Source organism: Pygoscelis adeliae, unplaced genomic scaffold (assembly GCF_000699105.1).
Source record: "Pygoscelis adeliae isolate BGI_AS28 unplaced genomic scaffold, ASM69910v1 Scaffold174, whole genome shotgun sequence".
In the NCBI taxonomy this organism is placed as follows: Eukaryota; Metazoa; Chordata; class Aves; order Sphenisciformes; family Spheniscidae; genus Pygoscelis; species Pygoscelis adeliae.
The window spans coordinates 308,301-332,721 of record NW_008824676.1 but is presented as its reverse complement, the minus strand read 5'-3'; the positions used below and the strand labels follow the sequence as shown (position 1 = coordinate 332,721).

General features: G+C 38.2%; 1 protein-coding gene across 4 annotated transcripts in view; it reads left to right on the top strand.

Moving 5' to 3' along the window:
* The window catches only part of NEDD4L (neural precursor cell expressed, developmentally down-regulated 4-like, E3 ubiquitin protein ligase), a 151,199-nt gene that overhangs the window by 33,688 nt on the left and 93,090 nt on the right, over nucleotides 1-24,421 (top strand). For 2 of the 4 annotated variants that reach the window (XM_009323056.1, XM_009323057.1), the window contains exons 2-4: nucleotides 3,614-3,695; nucleotides 9,882-9,920; nucleotides 12,792-12,845. Coding sequence is in view for 2 of the 4 variants with exons in the window: in XM_009323055.1 (XP_009321330.1) it covers nucleotides 16,387-17,562 (1,176 nt within the window). In the remaining 2 variants the exon portion in view is untranslated. Of the gene's footprint in view, nucleotides 1-3,613; nucleotides 3,696-9,881; nucleotides 9,921-12,791; nucleotides 12,846-16,326; nucleotides 17,563-24,421 lie in introns of those variants that run through there. The other 2 variants (XM_009323055.1, XM_009323054.1) reach the window with 1 other exon arrangement.

Genomic DNA, 24,421 nt, shown 5'->3' with positions numbered 1-24,421 from the left:
ATCCACAAACATGCCTAAATGCTTCTGTGGATTCAAATGTTAGCAGTCTTAGTTTCTTAATGTTGTGCAGTGTTGGGGTTAAGACTTTCATTTCACAGCCCTTATAAGGTCCTTAATTTTACCTTTTAATCTTCCTCCTTCCATACAGACTTCTTTCTTCATGTTGGCTTATGTCAGAAAGGCTCTGTTTGATTCCTCCCACACACTGTAAACTGCAAGCTTCAGTGAATATCTGGTTTCTACTGCTTCTTGTAATAGGCTATTTTGCCAGTAACTATTAGGCAGCACAGTACATTAAGCAATTCAAAGTAGTATCAGCATTTCTTTTTAACCACAATGATGCTTTGTTTTCTTTTAAACCTTGGTACTTAATGCTGAATTTAATTGCCGTTTAAGTAGATGCATTTATGTGCATCTACTGATATAATAATCAATCCAACATTATGTCTTGTTTATTCTTAGTTTATTTTCACCTTACTGCGGTATTTTATTTTCCAAGTAAATTAAGCGTCTAGTATAATGAACACTCAACTGCTGATTATTCTGTAGTGATACTGTCACAAAATTGTTTTTAAATTTAAACAGCATCAGAGAAATGTATTTGAGAGTGTCTGAATCTCTGAATTAAATGATTGGTAATCTGAGTGTCTGTTGTTTATCCTTCTTTCAAGAAACCTTAGATTGGCATCCAGTTGACTGTGCTGCAATCTTGAAAGGGAAGCATCGGAGCAGTTGAGTATCCTGGTTTTATTCTTCCACCAATTTCCTCTCTTCAAGCAGAGGCACTGCTCCAGTTCCACTTTCTGACATTATACCCGTGTGAAGTTATTCTGTTTCTGCAGGATGTTTTTCTCCCACTTGGGTCCTTTTGTCCTGGTTTCGGCAGGGATAGAGTTAATTTCCTTCCTAGTAGCTGGTACAGGGCTGTGTTTTGGATTCAGGACAAGAACAAAGTTGATAAGGCACCGATGTTTTAGTTGTTGCCAGGTAGTGCTTACGCTAGTCAAGGATTTCTCAGCTTCCCATGCTCTACTGACTGAGAAGGCTGGAGGTGCACAAGAAGCTGGGAGGGGGCACAGCCAGGACAGCTGACCCCAAACTGGCCAAAGGGACATTCCATACCATGTGCTGTCATGCTCAGTACATAAACTGGGGGAAGCTGGCCAGGGGGGCTGCTGCTCGGGGACTGGCTGGGCATCGGTCGGCGGGTGGTGAGCAATTGCACTGTGCATCACTTGCTTTGTGTATTATTATTATTGCTATTATTATTACATTATTATTATTATTTTATTTCAATTATTAAACTGTTTTTATCTCAACCCACGAGTTTCTCACTTCTACTCTTCCAATTCTCTCGACTGAGGTTAAACCACAACACCTTTCAACATAGAATCATAGAATGGTTTGGGTTGGAAGGGACCTTTAAAGATCATCTAGTCCACCCGCCCCATCCCCCCCGCCATGAGCAGGGACATCTTCCACTAGACCAGGTTGCTCAAAGCCCCATCCAACCTGACCTTGAACACTTCCAGGGATGGGGCATCCACATCTTCTCTGGGCAACCTGTGCCAGTGTCTCACCACCCTCATCGTAAAACATTTCTTCCTGATGTCCATTCTAAACCTACCCTCTTTCAGTTTAAAACCATTGCCCCTTGTCTTGTCACTACAGGCCCTCGTAAAAAGTCTCTCTCCGTCTTTCGTATAAGCCCCCTTTATATATTGAAAGGCTGCAAGAAGGTCTCCCTGGAGCTGTCTCTTCTCCAGGCTGAACAAACCCAACTCTCTCAGCCCTTTCCTCATAGGAGAGGTGTTCCAGCTCTTGGATCATTTTTGTGTCCATGCTAGTTTATTCCATAAAAGAAAGGTTATATTTGAATGTATTATTTGTGATTACTGTGGAAATCACACTAGCACGCTTAAGGTTGCTGTAGCATACGAGATTCCCTTCTTCAGGTCTTGTGGAGTCCTTTAATGTTTAGAGCTCCCAACAGATGTAGTATTCTTCTGCTGGTACTGGAAAGGACCTAGCAGACTGTCATCTCATACTGGTGCATGGAGCCTTTCTCCACATTGCCCCTTATCATAGCTACTGTCTCCCTGCTGAAAGAAATCAGAAAGCACAGATTTGGAGGGTAGAAACCCACGGCACTGCAACAGTGATAAGCAGCTGAAGTTAGGGTGAAAGCAGTGACCTCCTTTAGTGGCACGTTTTATATCTGAAAGATGTCTGACATAGTGCTGTATGGTCTCTGGAATATGTCTACTTCCTTCTTCTGAAAAGAGGAAGAGGGGGCGGGGTGGGGGGTGAGATCTGAGGCCAGATTTGTCTATGCTGGCTGGTTCTGACACGGTGGGCAAGACTTTCCCTAAGTGCAGATAAACTCTAATGGAAAATAGCTCTAGCAGTGGTTCTACTTACTACTCTGTAGAGCTCAAGGTAGCGGTTATAATACCCCATAGCTGCAAATTTAATGTTTGCTCTGCTTCATTGACCTTGGAAATTGGATTTAAATGGATGCTGAAGCATTTATGCAAACCTTTATGCTAGTGTTTGATCTTCAGTGACCTGGTAATGAGAAGGGCCCAAAAAGCTGAAGCAGGGTCAGTGTGCTATTCAGTATGGAAGGGTATGTGGAAGGCGGGAGCATCTTCTTCGTGGAGATTATCCAAAATGCAGGTGAGGGGCTCAGTGCCAGTGGCTGGAGCGGGGCTGCTGGTCACAGTCTGGGTGCCGGCAGTTGGGGGGCAGAGTGAGTGTCTGATCTGTTTCTGCGCATAGCTCTATGCAGAGGTGTTCTGCCATTGAAGAAGGGACAACACAAAGGCCAGAACAAGTGGCCAGGGTAGACACACAGACCTGGTGTGCATGGAAGAGTACATGTGGCGCGTTCACTAGCATACCCCAAGCTGGACTAGCCAGGGAGTAGGAAGCCCTAGGTCCGGGCAAGGGTACCAGCTGGGGAGAGGGTCCATGACAGCATTCGGTGGGGACCCATGAGTGTGGGTTGCCTGCGAGATGAGCGTACGAGCGTCTGTTTGCAGCGAGCACTGCAGTGAACCAGCTGGTGAGGAGGAGACCTGTGGCATGGGTAGAAGAGCTCAGGATCTGGGCAGGGGTATCAGATGGACAGAAGGGCCATACTGGTATCACTGCTGATACCATGCAGCTTGGTTTTACAGTTCAATAGAATTGGAACCACTTTTTCAAGATAATTCCTGTTCCGTTTCCTGTCAACCTCAAGTGGTTAGTTACAGTGAGTCTCTCCTAAAATCCATGGCTCAGAATTTTTTCTTGACTTGTTTAAATGGACTGCCACATGCATGCTCGTGAGCAGAAGTTGTGTGCAAGCAAGTGGTTCTTGTTCATAGCAATGGGACAAAGCTGCAAGTTAAATCATCTTTAATGCTGTGGTCAGTATTTAATTAAGCATATTCAAACACATATTATAAATGTTTCAGTAGCTTGTTACAGTTACTAGGTTTCACTGAAACCACTTTCACTAGAATTGTTTAGACCTGATGTTGTTATCCAATTAAATGACAAATTTATTCTGAAATTGTATTTGGCTGTAAAATTATATTCCCATTAAATATGACATCTTCTTTTGCAGTGACCCATATGTGAAACTTTCCTTGTATGTAGCAGATGAGAACAGAGAACTTGCTCTTGTGCAGACAAAAACTATTAAAAAGGTATGTATATGCTTTTTTTTATTCTATTGTTTTGGAAATATTAAGAATACTGGAACACAATTCTATAACATAATACAACATGTATTTAAATGGTTGCATACATGTATAGCAACTGAATAATTTATTTTTTTTCAAACCAAAATAAGAAAACAAGTGCATCATCTTCAGTGTGCGTGATCTGTTGACAGAAAAATAAAAGAGAAAAAAATCCTAATATGTTGCGTATTATTGTCTAAACCTTGGCTTATCAAATCTCATTACATCATTCACTGTTTCTTTCATCAAAGTCATATTTTAATGAAAGATATAGCTGAAGTAAAGAACTAAGAAGCTCTGTTTTAATTATTTTTTGACCTTTTAGAAAAAATTATCATTATTTAATGTTCCCTTTCAAAATTTCCATTTTCAAAATACTTTCCTAATATGGGAATCTAAAATAGCCAAATGACAGAAGATATGCTCTAAGAAAAGCCTGGAAATGCACTGAAAATGTTTTCATTTTTAATTAGAACCAAAATTAAATTTTCTTTGGTTTCTTAATTTTATTCCACACAAACAAAAATTCCACCAGGGCATATTTGTCATTATCAGGGCCCTAAGAATATTTTTTTTTTTTTAATTTAGTGGTAGTGATGGCAGAGAGGAAGGAAGTCATAACCAGTATGAAAAGTAAAGGAAAAATAATGAGTTGTCATTTTTATGAAGATATTCAGGATCAACAATGATTCAATTGAAATCATTATTGCAAAACAGAATAGTGAGGAAAATTTTGTTACTGAAAATGCAAAATAGAATTATGCTGTTCTAAAATCAGAACATTAGGTGTCATGAGAAAACCAATGGGAAATCCTGGAAGATTCAGGCAGAGCTTTTCACAGGACCCAGGGCATGTTTGATGTTGGAAAGTAAAAGTAATTTTTAAAAGATTTCCCGGTTAACCATTGGTATGTGTTTCATAATAGCATTTTTACATTAATTGATTCCTTTTAAATACGTTCTTTATAGCCCATCTAGCTTAGCTTTATGTAGAGATTTTTGACATTAAAATTTGTGAGAAAAATTTTAACTTTTCCAAAAAGGAGTACCTAGTTTGATGCTATAGTAACAATATGGACTGTGGCATTTTTTGTGTCCTTAAATAGGTTCAAGATTTATCGCCAATTCCATACAAGTATGTGGGAGGTTTTCTTACAATATGCATATCTTGTTTTTGTAGAGTGTGTGCTGCTTGTCATGCCATTTCCTGGGACGTAGTTGCATGGAATCAAGTCCTGTTCTTGAAATCATATGAATGGAAAATGCTTAGGCTTGATAGGTCATTTTCAGGCTATTATAAAATACCTGGCTATTATAATTCTGGTATAATCTTAAGTAACATGTTCTTGCTGAAGTGCGAGATTGACTTTGATTGTCTTATTATGAATGGCAATATTCATGAGAAACTATTAAATCAGTACACCCGTGTCTGTGTACTGATAAATCTTTCTTAACATTGTAAAGGATAGATGAATAAAATGAGTGTAGGCGAAGGTTTATTTTCTCATTTAAAAAATAATTTGGACCACTGTAATAATTTTGTATCAATAGCAATACGGGCTCAGACTTTACCAGCTACTAAATGGGCAACTCATTTCATCTGGAGAGAAGTCAGTGGAGGTTGGAGACATTTGGACAGTTGCACCCTATGAACAGTCTATGCATTTGCTTTCATGGGCTTGTTTGCAAAATATATGCTTCAGGATTCCTGAAAAATAATGGCTTACTGAAAAATAACTGTCTAGACAAGTCCAGTTCTTGTAGTGCCTGTTTATTGTCTTAAAATTGTATGGTAGCTTCCATTAACGGCGAATGCCTGAGGATGGGAGGGAGATTTTTCTCTTTCACCTTTCAATGAAATGGAAGAATTTCAATATGAGGTAGCGTGAGTCTAGATGGTCTAGATATTGGAAGGGATCTCTGGAGATCCTTAACTGTTCTGTTACTTTGTGACTAAAACTCAGGACAATTATGATAGCAGAGAGGATGTGAGGCAGATCATGAAGGTGCAAGGATCCTTTGACTTTTGAGAGAAATCCTTTGTAGCAAGTCTGTGAAATGGGGGGAGAGGAGATAGGAGGTGTGGCATGGACATAGGACTTCATTTTTTCCCCTTGCTTCTTAGGAAATAATGGTGACCAGATCCAGAGTTTTGTTCAATTTCTGATCTCTTTTTAAAATTATTTTATTTAATTTTTTAATTCTTATTAGAATAACATTGTCCTTGTTTGAAAGGATGTTGCTGGTATAAAAGCATGATTACTAAAGACATGGCATATTCAGCTCCTACACATTTAAAATGTAATGGCTATAGTGCAGAAAGTTAGGAGAGGTTGAAATGAGAGCATTAGATTGGAAATAAGGTTGTAACGTTACTGCTGATCTGAAGCAATACTTACCAGCTTTGGATCCATGTGAAAGGAGGATAAGACGACTTCTGAGAAGACCACCATAAATTAAAAAAAAATGTAGTAAAGATGTGAAAGTATTGTATTCATTGTATCAAGGAAGAGAGAAATTCATGGCTTTAGTGCTGCCCTAGGAAGAAAGAGAAAAAGGACAATGTTTGCACAACAACCCGACTGTAGACAGAGGACTGAGGAATACTGTGTTTGGTTTTGGGCCCCTCACTACAAGAAGGACGTCGAGGTGCTGGAGCGTGTCCAGAGAAGGGCAACGAGGCTGGTGAGGGGTCTGGAGCACAAGTCTGATGAGGAGCGGCTGAGGGAGCTGGGGTTGTTCAGCCTGGAGAAAAGGAGGCTGAGGGGAGACCTCATCGCTCTCTACAACCACCTGACAGGAGGCTGTAGCGAGGTGGGGGTCGGTCTCTTCTCCCAAGTAACTAGCGACAGGACGAGAGGAAACGGCCTCAAGTTGCGCCAGGGGAGGGTTAGATTGGATGTGAGGAAAAATTTCTTCACTGAAAGGGTTGTCAAGCGTTAGAACAGGCTGCCCAGGGCAGTGGTTGAGTCACCATCCCTGGAGGTATTTAAAAGACGAGTAGATGTGGTGCTTAGGGACATGGTTTAGTGGTGGACTTGGCAGTGCTGGGTTAAACAGTTGGACTTGATGATCTTAAAGGTCTTTTCCAACCTAAACAATTCTGTGATTCTATGATGTATTCCTGGGATTGCATCTGCCTTTTTTCACTGTTTCTTGTAACTGTCACTTAAAGCCTGGACTTTCTCAGTCATTTCCATAATAGTAATATTAACTCATCTGTTGGAAAGTTCTAGTTAGTCATTTCTGTTTTGAATTGTTAAATTTCATCTCAAGACTTCTGCCCTCAAAGCAGTATTCTTCCTATGCAATTTGCAATCTCTGTTTATTTCATAAATAGCAAACATCATTAGTATATCTTGATTTTGAGTTAAAATCATTAACAAAAAACTATTGAGCAAAGTCAATCTCAGGAGTGATTCTGAAAGACACTGCCAATTATCACCTTCAGCTCTGTACCTTTTCTTTTAATATGACAGCATCTAACCCTTCACTAGTTTCTTATTTTTCTACTCATTTTTGTTTAATGGGTAACTTTCTGTGTGGCACTGTCTTGCAGGAAGTGCCTTCAAGAAGGCAGAAGGGACTGCAGTATCACCTTTTTATTCTCCTTTTACATTACCTGTGCAGTTGTCTGATATGTATCCTACTGTACAGCTGGACCTAGCCTTATGAAGTGCTTAGTTCCAGCCAAAGGGATTGTTGTGGCAACAAACATATTGTTTCCTTACTTTGAAAAAATAAAGTTATCAGAAAAATTTCAGATTCACCTGGCCTGATCTAGCTATGTTGAATTTCTGAGGCTTTCTGTTTTGATTTACCTCCCTCCACACATTTAGTTATTCCAACTGTAAAATTTGATTAATGCCTTGTGTTCCCTTTTGGAGCTGTCTTGAATGGCCTGCTAGAAATGCTCTCTTCTTCATTCTGCAGTAGAAAAAGCTGTATTTGCTGTTTGCCATCTTACGATCTTGTAAGATGCTTAGTATGTTTTTTAAATTCCTGCTACTAGGCTTGTGATTGCATGTGTCAATTCTTTTAAAAGTCTGGATGAAGTTTCCTCAATTTGACTGCACTGAGATCTGAAGACTTCACTTCTACATCCGTTGTGACAACTTCTATCTTTGTACTGATGCCTCTTAGTTATTCTGCCTTTCCCATATGTACTGTTAAACATTATTTCCCATATCTAAATATGCTTAGTCTCCCCATTGAGCTTCATTGCTTAGTAGCATCATTTCTTTCCGTGTCCTCGTTTTATTTATATGGTTGAAAAACCTTCTTTGTGTTTGTTCTAATATCCTGTGGAAGATCTAACTCAGCTTGACTCTTGGCAGTTCTTTATTGTACAATACTTGCCCTTTTTAGGATGTAGCTCTTTTTGCTGATGAGTCTTTTTGTTGTTGTTTCCCTGCGAATATCCTTTATGAAGTTATTCATGCATTTATTTCTGGAGCCTTTCTTTACAAGTGTTTTTCTTCTTTGCTAGGATTCTAGTGTTTGTACTTTCTGACTTGACCTACTAATTGTTTGACTCATAAAGGTGGAAGAAATTTCTGCCGGTTACCAGGGCATTTACCAAAAGTTGTGCTGCCCAATACATCAAATATTTCCTGAAATTTGTATTTGTGGATAAGCAGCATTCAAAATTAATTCATTATTGATGGACAGTAGTGCCCTCAAATTTAGTGTGAGACCATGCTCCATTTGTTAAATTACGTGGAACCTCTCTTGCCAATAACAGTTATTCATCAATAACTTTGAATACAAGTATTTAAAAAGTAACTTTTTTTTTTCTTATTACTTAGGGTTTTTTTGCTGAATACATTTGTGCTCCTTAAGGCAAAAAAGCTGAAAGTTTCTCTCTGTCCCCAACCCCTATCCCTACCCTTCACCTACACTCATTCTTTTCATCTACCCTTTACAATGGTCTCTTCTTTCATGAAATATTTTCCTGCTCTCATAAGATTGTTTAGGATAAACAGGTAAAACTTTTCTGAGAATACAACTGTTAACCACCTGCATAGCTGTCTATATAGGTTTAGAGTTTGATCTTTTTTTATACTATTATTTCCGTTTGTCCTCCTTTTTCCCCTTAAATCGTCTAGAACAGGGTTTTCAAATTTCAGTATTTGATTTCATTGATACTTAGTTACATATATGTTGGGTTGAGATTCAGCCCCAATTTAAAGGGGAAAGGAGGATGCACAGTTGTCAGCATGATGTGATCATACGAGTGCATGTTGAGCTACAACATGACTCCTGTATTTCCATTTTGTAGAGAAATACAGTGTAGTGAGCCACTGTGTCCTGGACATGATAAATGTATTGTATCTATATCAGAGAGTTAAGATAAACAGCCAAGATTTTCCTTCTCTGCTATAATAAAATTTTGGTGGGTCTAGAGCCAATTTTTACTGTCAGCTCTTCTGGTAAATCTCTGCTATGTGAGAGAATGAGGGAATGATTTGGCATGAAAACAAAACCATTGGACTTATCATACTTGTTTTTAAACTTATCCAAATTTGAATTGCCCAAAATATTAATGTTTGTAGTTCTAATATCTTTTTTTATCAATTTATTATTTCATGCGTGAGCTCCCTTCAGATTGCAATCTATATGCATATTTTATTCAGGTTATTTAAAACAAAATTAAAATCCTTGGGGGATTTTAGGCTTGGGGGAGATCAGGAAGAGTATCATATCTATTGAAAGGAAATAACCTTTCCTTTTGTTCTTCTTTCTTCTTTTTCTGTTTAATTTACAGTATAAATCTGTCCTTATTTTTTTAGCCCTAAAGTTGTCCTTGTGTTTTAAAAAATATTTTTTTTTTACCTGGGTTTAAATGGATCTTGAGACTGAAATGTCTTCAGGTTTTATTTCTGTAGGTTCTCAGTGATTTGCATTTTACTCATAGAATCCTATTTATACTTAACATCTATTTTAGGATCATCTGACTCAAATATCCTCCCATGTTTGGTTTACTCAGAGAATTTCTAAATAAACTGGCAATATTTTTTCAATTTCTTTGACATGCTTTTTTGTTGTTTTTTTTTTTTTCTAGAAAACTGTCACTTGCATATTTTGATGATTGCAAAATGGCAAACCTAAAGAAATTTTAGTATGTAAACATGTTTATTTCTTTTACAGACACTGAATCCAAAATGGAATGAAGAGTTTTATTTTAGAGTAAGTTTCCCTTTACTTGCAATCATTATTATAACATGTACAATTAATTACATGGCATTTTATAAAGTTGGGAAGAAGTTTATTTTTTTTCATTTGTTGTTTATATGTTTACATCAAAAAATGCTTGTCCAGATGTAATTGCTCTTCTGTTTCTGTAGTGATGGAATTATCAGCAGAAATTGGCATAAGGTTAATTAGAAACGGACTGTTTCACAAATTGAGATTTTATTTAGAGTAAGTTTTGAGTTAAATCATCTGACACAAAAAATTCTTTTTACTTGAAAATGTATTTTTAGCAGAGCATGTTTGCTGTGGTTTTAAAATGTCAATGCAGTGGTAAATAATCAGAGTTACTTCCAAGAGCTGTATGAAATTTAAGTTATCATGGCAAAAAATAATGAAATACAAATTTAGAGAAAGAAGATAGAAAAAGTAATTTCTCTTGGCCTTTATGTTACTTGCCAAAAAGGTCAAAATATGCTTTTTTTTGTAGTTTAATTTTAATCTTGCTAGATCTTGCTTAAAATGAAAACCAAACTATAGCTAAAACTGAGTGACTTTTATCAGAAAACAATAATTTTAAATATTTGAAAGTGGTAAAGAAGGGGTTAAAATAGTGATTACCAAAACCAACATAATATAAATGAGAAGGATGATAACAACTTTGTTATTTAGTTGCTGAAAATATTTTTCCAAAAAAGAATGACTTAATTTTAGTGCAGCTGTAGCTTTCACAAAAGAAGGCTAGGTAGAATTTCAGTGGTTTTTAAAATTTAATCTTAAACAGCTGCTTGAGAAAAGATGTCATTGTAAATTGTTAAAAACGGCTATCATACCGAATGTTGTTTATAGAGTCTTAGTAATTGACTCTTTTGCAAATAGGATCTTTTGGGTAGATAGTTCCCACCCACACAATTGTTAATATACAGGTTTTTGAGGTTTAAGTGGAATTTTTATTTTTAAATGTACCAAATAGCTTTTCTAGGTTTTGCAACTGGGTAATACATATCTAAAATCATCTTCGTCTAGTGAAATGTTTTGGTTTTTATAATGTAGTCAGAGGGGAAAATATGGACTTACACTTTTTAAGTTATGCAGAGTCCATAGGAGCTGTCTTGACGCTAAATTACGGCTGTGCCTAACGTTTTCTATTTTCATCACAATGTTTTTTGATGTTTTCACACCTTTAATTATAGAGATATATATGGGATAACTTAAGCTGCCTGCCTGTAAAAATGCAGAGGAATTTTAATACTGTAATTTTACTAGAAAGTCATTACCCTCGTAAGAGAGCATTTTATGGTGAAGTGTTCAAATGCCTTTGCCTTCAGCACAGAGGACAAATTATATAGAGAGATTACCATCACGACCGTTGCACGGGAAAGGGAAGTAAAAGAAAGTTTTCGACTATTTATCTATCTGAAGACATTTCAAGCTGTCCCAAATTTGGTCCCAACTGCATACGTGATTCAGAAATCGGTGACCTCACCTCCATAAGCCCATGTTTATGAATACTGGTCTCATAAACATGCTGAGTTGTAAGACAGACTAAGGAACAAATTCACACGTTTTAAAGTGAAATATATTTACTCAGGCTTAAGCAAACTTGTTATGTACGTTTGTGCTTAATACTTTTAACTGATATTATTCAAGGTAACCTTTTTAATAATTTACTTTTCCCGGGAAAAGAGAATACACAAAACTGCCACAATTGTGTTGTTTAAATTACAGACATAGTTCATAGAAGCTCTGTTAAGACATCCTGAAAATCCTAAACAATAATGTGAATATATAAAGTAATGCATACCCTTTTTTGTGTGTCACAATTCTCTGATTTTCTCAAAACTGGGAAGTCCATCACCACCCCTACAGAACTGTCAGTCCATTGTGGAATATTGTTTCTAAATTTTCTTAATTAAACAAGTTGGACATAGTAACCTGGCTTACAAAGTTTTTCTGAAAAAATATATCAAGTGGATCAAATACTGTAGAACTTGTTTCTTGTTTAATAGCGGCTGCTTTGTCTTCTTGCCAGAGTTGTTTTTTTGTTTGTTTGTTTTTTCCTTTTAAATGTTGGCAGTCTTTCTGCTTAAATTTACTTCAGTGTAAATAATTTTCTGGAGGTATAGTTGCTGTTTTCAAGTGTTGGAGAGACTTCTGTTGGGTTTTCCACAGGCATGTGTGATAAATGGGCTAGAAATGGTGAGCGATAGACAGTCTAAAATACAGATGATGGTGAAATTCTGAAAGAAATACAGTAAAACTCTTGCTCCCTACATTTTAGTTGAGCTTTGCAGCTGTAGAACAAAAAAAAAATCTGTGAGCCCTGATAGTCTGTCTAGCCTGGGACTTGTTCCCAAAACACAGAACTTGTCACTTTGGCCGGGCTACCTTTCCTGAGACCAAGCTAGCTTTGCTGGTGTGCTCAAGGCAGCTGAAGCCCCCACCCCATTAGCCCTTCCTGGATGCAGCACATACTGGGGATGACATGAGAGAGAAGCAGCCGTGATTTGCACAGGGATGTCCTCTTCAAATTCCTCTTGGCCGTATGGCTGCATGCAGCCCGGCGGTATGCAGCAGCCATGCCTTTCCTCTTCGGAGCCTTCTGTAGTAAGAGAAACGCAGTAACTGTCTTGCATTGAACACAGTAAATGAAAGCTTTTAATGTTAACTGCTAGGCTATTTCTAGTTGCAGTAGGGTTTAGAAACAAAGTGTTCTAGTGCTCCTGTTTAAGTAAAACTGAAGATTTACATAAAACCTGTTAGTCATGTTCTGTTTGCCTTGGTTTAATCACTGTATGAACTGGTACCCATATATTGTTACCATCAAGGTAATAAACCTAAAGTGACATTATTTGAATTTTCTCATAGGTAAACCCAACCAATCATCGTCTCCTGTTTGAAGTGTTTGATGAAAACAGATTGGTGAGTGCTTGTCTTGATTGTGTTTTACTAATCACAAGGCTCTGTGTAACACAGCTGATGAAAATATAGCACATCTTAAAGGTGTATTTTTGTCTGTTTTTTAAGTAAGTGTGCTAAGAAATGCAGATAGAAGCATAAAAAGCATCTGGTTTTGGGACTAATAGTCAGAGCATTAAACACAGAAGTAGTACCCTGCCTGGTCAGACCAAAATGGTCCTCCTTAACCCAGTATTCTGACAGTGAAAACCTCATCATATTCTTCCTTAGGCTTCTCCAGTGCAAACTGATAAAGTCCCAGCATTTTTAGTCACTTACAAAGCAGCTGCTTCATCCTCTGATCATTGTACTGTCTCTTTCCTGTACCTTTTAATACTTTTGCATCCTTTTTTGGGATGTAGTTACTAGAGCTGCATCTTGTACTCAAGATGTGGGTGCATGAAGGCTTAAGGTAATGGCAAAATAATGCTCTCTTACATTTTCAGTTCTCTGCCTCATAATGTCTAGCATGTTGTTAGAGTTTTTAGTCTTGAACTTAAGTTGGCTGATGCAGTAGCTCTTCTAGAGAAGTCTTCCAACATCTTGCTGCTTCTTGCTTTGTTATGGTTAAAAAGAAAGGGTTTTCAGAGAGCCATACGTGGAATAAGTGACACTGTCATTCTGAGCATAGTAGGTTAAATATGCCAGTGCAGTGACATACTGGGTGAATTACTTTTTTGGTTTTTTGTCTTTTGAAAATTGTAACACCATCTCTTTGTTTGTGAGATCAGGTATTACATTTTCTTGGTTGGGTGCAGTACAATCTCTACTAAACTTGTTTGCTTTGTGAAGATCCTTTTATTCAACAAAACCCAGTATGGAAACATGTCTTCAAAATATACATTCTTTTCCTCTGTCTTCCTATTAAATATAGAGCAAAGAAAAACATACAAGCTGTAATCTTCTGGGGGAAAAAAGAACTTATAGCCAAATGATTATATCCTCCTTTAAGAGGAAGTAAATCGGTAAGTCTGTGACAGTGTATATTTAGAGTGGGCTGACTGTGAGCATATTTGTTGACATATAATGATCATAATGACCACTTGCACTATTAAAACTGTCCTGTATCTTTTGAACTTAAAGGAGATGATGGGTCAGTTCTTCCCAGCTTTAAGGTCCTCTTCCATTGCCAGCTGATGCAGAAATCCTGTAAGTGTAATTGTGAGGCAGAGTATGTAAGCCCAGGCTCAGGACTGTGCTGACATTACTGCGTGGCTTGCGTGTGTCCTGGGGGATGGTTGGGGTGCGTTGGCATGGAGGACAAAGCAGAATTCGTGGAAGAGTCCTGGCTCTGGCCTGCAGAGGGCAGTGGCATGCACAGGGATGTCCCTGTGGACGCTAATGGGGTAGGGTTCAGGAGAAAAATTCTGTACGCAGTGACAGCTGAGAAATGACGATTTTGGTATACTCATTTCAGATACATTGCTTAAGATTTTTAAGTTTCTGTATGCAGTACTGGCCTTATACTGGCAGTTTCGGTACTTCTTTATTGTTGAGCCATTTTCTGTTTGTTCTTCTGTGATCCTACTTCTGTAGACAGTCTGCCCTGGGGCTCATAACCACCTTGCAAAGGCAGCAACCTGTGATTTAGGAGCCATTGCTTTCCTTTCAGAAGGTGTTCTGAGCTATTGACAAAGCAAGTACATTGGGGTTTTTAGAGTAGCAGATTTCCATCAGGTTATGTTTACAGAATGAGGAGACATTGAACTGATTATTTTGGCTTTACTCTGAAATACTTATTGTCAATACTTGCATGGCTTTTCTTGCAAGAACTTTGTTTCTTCTTCATGTTCCCAAATTACCAAAGCACTTTCTGTCTTTGCAGTACGTCCTTCCCCCTCCTATCCCCCAATCAAAATAGAGAATGTATGATGCAAGCTTCATCTTTGGTGCAAGGAGAGACTGTGTCCTTGGATAATATGCTTTATCTGAGAAATAAGATAAAATAGTATCAACATCTGTGCTTCCAAAAGGCAATCTACAGTACTGTTGCTGTGTAGAAGCTATTCATGTTTTTCTTCTTTTTGGCTCATAGTCCACTTAAAACAATAGGGGATTGTGCTGTCTGTTGGCAGTTATATCGTTTTAAGCTTCCATTTCTCTTGTGATTGGTCATTTTCTGTCTTTTGAAAACAAGCTGCTTGCAAACAGAGGTTTAAATGTCTAGATAGAGTATTGACCCTCCACCTACAAATTTTCAGAGCTGTTGACAAAACTTATGCTTTCAAGTTCTCTTAGGGAACAAATGTCCATGTATTGAAATGAAGCTACGCTTCTTGCTAAACAGAGTTTCTTTTCTAGTATGTGTTAACAAGTGCTGTTGTGAGCACACTTCAAATGTGAGTATCCTCAGACCACTGAGTTTCTGTGTTGTGATAGAGCTGATATAGGGTGTTTGGTTTACGTTTTGGTGTATCCTGTCTGTCTGTTCTTCTTCTGAGGTCTTTTGGCTCTCAGAGCACGTAACTGTATTCCGTGCTGGCAATCACACTCGTGGTAATATTGCTAACTTTCTCACTGGAGGCTGGCCAGCAATGGGCAGAGTTTCTGTACGGTGTTTAAGACAAATCGGTACAAAACGACATGCAACACCCGTCTCCGGTTTTCACTCGTCTTTACTGCCTGGTAAAACTGAAAAAGAAACTTTGTCTCCTGCCATCTTGCACATTTCTGCTGTTTTTATTGTGTGAGAAATCTTTGCCATATGTACGATTGCTTTGTTTGTTGTAATTTTTAATTACTAAAAGGGACTGCGCAGGGTAGTGTAGGTTATATTGCGTTCATAGGGACAATGTAAAAGTTGTGGCTTTTTAAAGGCAAGAAGTTTGTTGCTTAATCATGTTATGAGCACAGTTAAAATTGAAAGCATAACCGTGCTATATTTATTCATGTTCTGCCATGATAGCCTAATGCTGTAACACACACCAAAACGCTAAGCTTGAAATAATTTTTCTCATTTGCATGTGGAGTTGACTTAAACTTTTAACGCTATATTGAAGTGTTTTTGTTGTAGTTAAATTTTTGTGTGTGTGCTTTATACAAATGTGCCTTGTGAATATGATGTGGTTTAGATTTATAGCAGTGCCGAGTGTGTCTGCTGCCTTAGTCAGCTGTGAGAGCTCTCCTGCTGGGGCCGCTCCTCTCTGATGGAAAAGGAGCAGCTGTGAAGGTGCTGTTTCAGGCTCTTGCTGGCATTGAAAAAAAAAAAAAGAAAAAACAAAACCCCCGCTAGCTTACATTGGAGAGGGGGAACCAGGCCACGTGACTCCCACCATCCTACCCTATGTCACAGTTGTGTAGGAGCACTGATTGCTCTTACCCAATCATGCCTGGAATGCTGCTTGCCACTTGGGCTATTTCTGCTATCTGTCGCTATCAGGGCTGCAGTGCTAACAGTTTGGCAGATGGGACACTTTTTCTTGGAGTTTATGTCTTTGGTTTTTAACTTCTGGCAGTGCCTGAATTGTTGCTGTTCTCCCTCTCCTTTTCTTCTCTCTGTAAAACCATGGCCCATCGGCTGCGGTTTCATTTTGGCTCTGGGCGAAGCAACACAGCCCCCGAATCAGAGATCCTCGACCGGGAGAGAGAAGATGACTTTTTCATGGCATTCCACACTTTGCCAAGAAGAAACAGTCCTCACGCTTTCTCCCGACACGGAGCAGATTATGGTGGTGGCGGTGATTTGCAAGAAGTAGGCTCCTTAAAAAGGAGTACATCCATGTTTATTCCCCAGCTGCTGAACAGTATTGATGTGCGTCCAACAAGAAGCTCGTCAATGCAGATCTCTCTTCAGCGCAAAGCTGCGAATGGCTGCGCGGACGAGTGTGCAACCCTGGAATCTCCTGAGGAGACACTTCCTTGTAAATTCTCTGACTTCAGGGAGCATTATGCACCCCCTGTTGAAAACCATTCTTCTTCTCCGATCAGTCCAGAGGTGACTCCTGAAAATTCTCCACCCAGGCTGACAGAAGAGTTAGGGCAACAGATTAATGGAACTATTTGCTGTAATCGTAGAATATTTTGTACTATTCCTTCTAATAACCAGACTGAGGATGCTTCATCAACTGCCCAAGAAGATGAGGCAAATGAAGCAGCTTCAGGTTTAAACATAAGTGGTGTGAGGATTCAGCATCGGGCTTCAAGTGCAGACGTGCCTCAGGTTACTCTACTACCCTTCGGTACTGAGGCTCAGAATAATGCTCCCACCCCAGAACCCCGGCGTTGGTCTTTGCAACATGTGCCAGATATGTCAGCAAATTCAGGGAAAAAGTTCTTTGTTCTCCAGTTACAGCAACCCCAGACAAGTGGTACAGGTGCGGCAGGCGAATGTAACTTTGGTTTTACTGGATCAAAAGGGGACAGATTGGTCAGGTATCCTCGGATACGGCTAGAAAGGAGTACTTCTTACCCTGTCCAGCCGCCAACAGAAGAAATTAGCCCCACAGATGATGGATTGAATTCAGAACTGCATGGAAATGGCAGGAATGGGTCAGAAATATCTAGAAGCAATTCAGTAGAGCGGATTCCTCAAGGGCAGGGATGCTTGTTTAAAATCAGACCAGATCAAAACACGAGGCAGCAGCACTTCAGAATTCTTGTCACCCGTGGTCCTGAAGAACAAAATCAGGTTGTTGGTAAAGAGGGTCGTGGCACCCCTGGTCCTGCAACAGCCAGCACCACAGTAAGTATGATGCCGAGTATACTATGCTAGTAAAATACAGAATTGCCCTACAAAGGCTTCTAGATTTGAGGCAACAAGAAGCACTTCCATTGTTAGTGCTAGAATGTTCTGCGTTTCTCTGGAGCAAGCCACTAATCATCTCTATTTCTAATCTAATGTAACTTTGCTCTCAGTTATGATTACATCCAGTGTAATATTTTGAGATCCTAATGTCACACATGTTTCTTAATTCAGTGTTACGTCATCTGGAAAGATTTTTAAAAATCAGAACATTCAAATGGCAAATTAATTGTTCGTGTTAATTTAGTTGGCTGAGACCTTGCTGCATAAAGAATTCTTCACACACTCTGTTTTTACAAACAAATACTTTGACACCTTCTAAGTATATTGTACACACGTGTGCGCTTCTACATGATTTCAAAATGTGTATTGTAATGTAATAGTAGCTAAGACTATGGAAATCTTATGATGATTCCAATCAAGATACTGACTTAGCAGATAAGGTACCAAGAAGCTAGGAAAAAAATATTTCTTATAGTAAATTTTTTTTTTTTTTGGCCTTCTGGAAATTAAAAACATGTCCTGTTTTTTGTGTGCCACAAATCCTGATCAAACAACTGTGCAAGTAGCTTGGCACAACTTAGTAAACTGCCTTGTTGTTTGTATTTGCCTTGATTTTGCTTTAAGATGAATTTTTTCATCTTCTGGTTTTTCTTTGTTATAATGGGAGAGGATTGATGTTTTATGTTTTTAAGCCACTTTTTAAAAGGCCAAAGGAGGAATGAAACTTACGGGTTTAGATTAGTCATTTGCTTAAATTGCTTTACTGTGCAATTTAACACTGCCCACTTGAGTTCCTAAGCTCAGTGATGCTGTATATAGAATAGTAAGCACTCTGTCTCCAGCTGTGAAAACAGATTCACTAGAAGAGATTTTGGTCTTCATTGCTTGTGTGTTCCCATTCTCCTGTGCTTTCGTTCAGTAAAATGTAGCACAGGACAGGTGCTCGCTGCAGCAAGGCCATATGATGACTCTGCAGCTTTCCTATGAAAAAGCTAATAGTCTCCAAGTTATTCCAGTATAACCTTCTTCTTAGCTCTTCAGCAGACACTGAGAGTAGAAAATCATGAAGTATCCCTAAGCTTTTATTTTAAAAAAGTAAAATAAAAAAAAATAAATCCCTTGCCAGTACAGGTTTTGTTTCAGTCTCTATAAGCTAGCAATTTTGTTAAGTAGTGTATAGTATCTTTCCTGCCAGCCTGAGAACATTTCAGCTTTTTTTTAAATTTGGAATGCATAAACTTCGCTGATTTTCTTCTTCATTTGACTTTCATGTATGCAGTACAGTATGTTAAGTGTTCTCATACTAAAATGAATCTAAATCTCATGCTAAAAATGAAGTGTGTGGGGGGAAATAGGTCTGATTTTCCCTTTCCTATTGATTATCCCTTGTTCCTTTCCAATAATAGCTGTTCATGGAGAACCACCATAACCAATTATATAAGTAGCTATAGTATGTCAAACCTAGTACAAAAGCATCAAAGGTTTACAGATTTGTGCGACTTGGAGAGATGTGCCCCAGTGTCTCTGCAGTAGTTCTCATTTTCCTAAAGGGTCTACCCCCCAGAGTCACTTCTTTGATCTTCACTGTAGTAATGATTCACATACCAAAGACATACTTCAGTGTTTCCAGAAGAGAATTATGAAATTTGTTCCTTTGTGCTCTTAGGTTTAGCTACCATGTGAAATCAATTTAGTCAGCCATGAAGCATGGCAGTCACAGAGACACTCAGTCCAAATGGTACTTGCATTCTTTAGTGCAAAAAGTTTCAAAAATAAAGAATTAATTGAAACTTAAAACTTTTTTGTGGCGTTTTCTCATATTTGTAGTAAGCCCAGAAATATTGTGGGTAGAGGTGATTGGCTAGGCAAGATGCCATAGGAAGTGTGGGGAATGAAAGCATTTTGGTGAAAGTTTTGCTTTATTTTGTCTACATATAAAACATTCTTCAGTAAGGTGTCATTTTTAATCTATCCCACAGAAGTTTGTTTGGAGGACCCATGATGCTAAGTAAGGGTGTGCCTGAAATATTTGTTCTATTAAGCTGAGGGGAAAAGTTGCCATGTTTTATAGTTGTTAGCATAAAAATAAAAAATAAAAATTCTAGACTCTTCCAGTTAAACAAGTTTGTGTGTATTTGATTGATATAGGGCATGGGCCTGGGGCTGCAAGCAGCAGCTGCTACAGCCTTATTTATCTTGAGTGAAAACATTCAAGCGGGCGTCTGCAGTCCTACTGCTACCAAGTGTTTATGACCTTTCAAATATCTTCTGTTTTAGACAGAAGCATTTTTGGGCAAGCAGGATGTATTTCATTATAAGTCATTGTAAAATAGTAAGTAAAGTATGAGCTTATGTCCAATTGTGAAAAATTTTATTTGGAAGCCTTGTTACAAATTCTTTTGACTACTATGATATTTTATATGTAATGCAATAGGCTACTGCCAAATGTGTATATATACTGTGGCATATAACAAATACTCACATTGTTTAAAATTTGGGGTCTGTGAGTGCCTAGCTGTATTTGTGGGAAACACTTCAAATATCTCATGTATTGGACAACTGTTTTAGAGACCTGACAAAGGCATCTTTGTTGTGATAAAAATACAAAGTGCCCTAACAAAATGTTGTAGTAGTAGTAGTATTGAATTATATTTAGTTAACAAACAGAAATGGCAACTCTCAACTCTGCAAGACTGCATTTCTCACAACTCAGCTTTTATTTTCCCTTCTTAGAAATAATTTTAGAATAAATATTGTTGTGAAAGTACAGAGAATCTACTTATGCTCCTAAGATATCAGCTGGGATTGGGGCATGTAAACCAAACAGAGCAAGCTAGGTTAAACGCAGTTCAGCAGTAATGAAGGGCCTGCTGGGCACCTCAGACATGTGCCTCATTCAGGCTGGTGCTGTGTGGCAAACCAGCGATTGATTGCCTAAACTCTAGCTGAGACACTGTCTTTGGCAAAATTTCCTTTATATGAAAGTGGAACAGGGTTGGGTGAACACGTGCAATGCATGTGATGGCTTTCATATGCCAACCACTCTGGGAAGTGGTTAAAAAATTGACCTGGAGAATGTGGAACTCAATGGAATTAAGGAGCTGGAACTGCTGCTGCTCTGCTGTTGCCTCTCCGAAAGGCTAACATCCACTTCCCTGCCTTATTCTGCCCTTTGTCGTAGGTCATTCAAAACTTCATGCTTCTGTTGATACCCTGAACTTTGGTGGGGAAAGGGATACCAGTTCCATTGTTTTAATGGAAATGCTTTCATGGGAGACCTCTGCATATCATTGAGGCAGTGGACTTCAGATGTGTCAGTGGTGAGCTTTGTGTTTGATCAGGAATAATTTTTATCACTTAGAGCAGAGCCAGTTAATAAAGCTGTGTATGGGAAAGGCAGAGCTGTTTGCTACAATCCTTCTACAAAATTAGTAATTAGCAACTGACAATTACATGACTGCAATGCAGATGAGGAAAAAACTTAACTCTTATTCAGAATCGTATAATAATGTATTTTAATGCATTATTATATTGTGACATATAGTACAATGGATTTTGATAGTTTATTTTTTTCTAGAGGGGGTGAATGCTTCTCTTAGTTCTTTTGTTCCACTCGCCAGTTTTCTTAGTTTCAGTGATACCTCTTCAGCGTAAAAAGGTTGCTGGTAACCCTTCTTACCGTAGTGACTTCCTTTGATTTGGAATAGATTTCTACGAGGGCAAAACTTTGCAAAGAATAGATAGCAGCCCACTCAGAAAATTGCTACTACTAGGCAAGTTTAAAACCTTGAACCATCCTCTTTTATATCCCGCTATGAGTCGAATCTGTTTAATCGTATTGGGGATTATTTATTTGTGGGTTTGACCTAAGAGAAAGCAGGTCAATGAGATTGATGATTGATTTAGAGGAACTCCTGGTGAAAATTTTCTAGTGTTCAACAGTGTTATTAAAATAGTATGTAATGTTAAATCATGTACACGAAAGATGCACATTTGTGCTCTATCTAGGATCAGAAATGTATATCTGAAGAATTCAACACTTCTATGGACCTTCCTTACACAGTGAAACCCTACTACAATATTTCTACTTTAGTTGGATTGTGAATTAGTATCAGATATATAGGAACTTATGTTCAGAAATGCATACAAATTTTCCATGCAGAAAAGTATATATAGCTGACCCATCAGCTGTATATATTAACAGTAATTTGTTAGAAAAGGGATGTGATCATGACATACTATATCACATATTATCAAATAAAAGGGAAAAAATGCCCATTATAACTTGCCTTATAGATTGGTGTTTACTATTATCCTATTTTTGGTCAAAAGCTCTTGACACACCATGCTCCAAGACATTGATAGTCTATAATATGGAAGTCTTGGGATTTTGTTTTTTATGACGGGAGAATCAAACGAGAAAAATAAATTTTTATTCAATTTTACACATTGGAAGAAATGTAATACATTTGAATAAAAACTGAAGAGTAGTTAAGAGATGACCAACGTTGTGCTTTTTTTAGGTTGAATATTTATTCTGTAGGCAGTCTCACAAATCATATCGTTTTCAATAGCAAGTGGCATAATAGCACTAAAGCAGACATCTTCTTTATATTTCTATGTATTATTGCCTCTTGAGTTACCACTCTCAGCATTGTGGATCGCTGTTGTCTTACCTGGAGATAATTTTCTGTGCACAGTGATATTCAAGCAAGAAACATCTGAATCACCGTCAGCTAGCTAAGCCTTCACTGCAAGACGCGAAAGAAAGTGAAATAAATGTAATTGTTTGTAATCCTTTGAAGATGATGAATTTGTAGAGGAGCTTGCATTGACCACATTTTTAGGCCACGTTTCTACCATAGTATTTACTTTCCTTACCCATTTGTTTCAAATTTCTAGTCTGTCTTGGAGATCCAGTGGGTTGGAAAAGCAGAATTTCTTAACTAGCAATTCCATTCTGTGACCTGACCTAGCTCTAATGAACAAGTAGCAATTGTCTGTACTTGCCCTGTGCTAAACCTTAATTTATAAGGCACATACCACTGTATGACAATTAAAAAGGGCAGTGGAGGAATAACATTGTTCTGTATTGTTACCAGTGTGATTTGCAAAATAAGAGATATATTTTGGTTAGTATGAAATTCAATTCTGGATTGAATTTTCTGGTTTTTTACTTTTGTACATAGACTGATCCATTTGATTTAAAAAAAAAAAAAATCCTTCAATGTTTCAGTGTAAACTATGGCAAAGTCTGAAAGTCTCTTTCCTGAGACACCAAATGGTTTATGTATTGATGATCAGCACAAGAAAAACTGATGGAAATCTTTAAAGATGAAATAAAATGAAAAGGGGTCATCTGTCCGTGGTCAGTCCACCACCCCCCACCCCCACCCCGTTCAAGTAACCATTGCAAGCATTTATTTGTTTTGGGTTAATTAATGCAGTCCACAGAGAGAGATCTTAATTTTCTCTTTTAGCGTTGCTTTTCTTGCCCACTTCTTTGGTCATTCACCAGCCTGTCCTTGACACAGTATTCAACACTTAATTTAACATCATTCATCATCTTTAACTAGCCCCCACACTGATACCTTTTTAGGACTTGAGTTGGTATGGGAAATCGTGATGCTTTTGAACTGGAAAAGAAGTTTAATTGCTTCTCTTATAATCTCTGAACCAAGTCTAAATGTCCAAGAACTCCAAAGAATAAATAGACAAAAATGGGACAAATCCTGTTCCTAAGGAATGTGTATATGTATAACTGTTTATCTGCCTATCCTGTTTTCATGTGGATAATGAAGTATATTAAAACCATTAAGTCACTCCATTAAGATCTAACATGGAGTGAAAACACACTTTGCATTAGAGACTTTCCTTCTGTCTGTTCATCCATCCGTGCAAGCATAGTGGCAATTGACTGTGCAGAAAGTTAAAACTGGCTGCATTCACACTTCTGGTGTTCCGTGTGTGATGCTTATAGCTGAGCCATGCTGAACTATTTCTGCATCTTCCATTTCAGAAGCAATTACTGAGGGCAGGACAGCATTCTAAATGGTACAAAACAAGAAAAGTCGAATTGTTAGCAGCTTGTTTGTTAGCTTTCATTACACCAGAAGCATATTCTTGAAAATTTAGAGGTCTTCTAAAACAGGCAAAAGCTATGTCAGAAGCAAGTATTTTTTCCCCGAGTCTCTTTGAGGACAGCTGAGTCAGTACAGCTCACCTGCATACGGGCATTAGTAGCCAAACAGTGTGGAAAGTGTTCTGCACCTTTAAAAGGCTGCTTTCTCTTCCAGTGCTACACAGGACTAATGCTACACAATGATTTTATCTTTTATATTGCACACGTCTAAGTTTGGAGACCTACTTCAGGGATTGCTGTCTGGACTCTAATAGGCATTTCTAGAACATAATTCATGTTGCCCTTAGCTGGATGTTTAAAATAGCTCAAGTGAATAGTGCTATGAATTTCCTGTCTCTCCACTTGCTATACAAGGAGTGCAGATGACTATCTGGAAAGCCTCTGTTCTGTGCAGATAAGGACTTTGTTGACATCTGCAGGTAGAGGTGGTGAATTCCATCCCTTGAGCCTTTTAGGTTTTCTGTCAAGGACAAGATCAGTTCTCCTTCCTTCCTCTCTCTCCTCAACAAACCTACCTCTAGGTTGCAGTGAAATAAAGGTATCTCCCTGACCACAGAAGACTGTGCCTAGAGATTACCATTCCTCTCATCCTTTTCTGTTCAGAGATCTGCCATAGGTTACAGCCTGCCTCGGGCCTTTCCTTCATGAGTAATC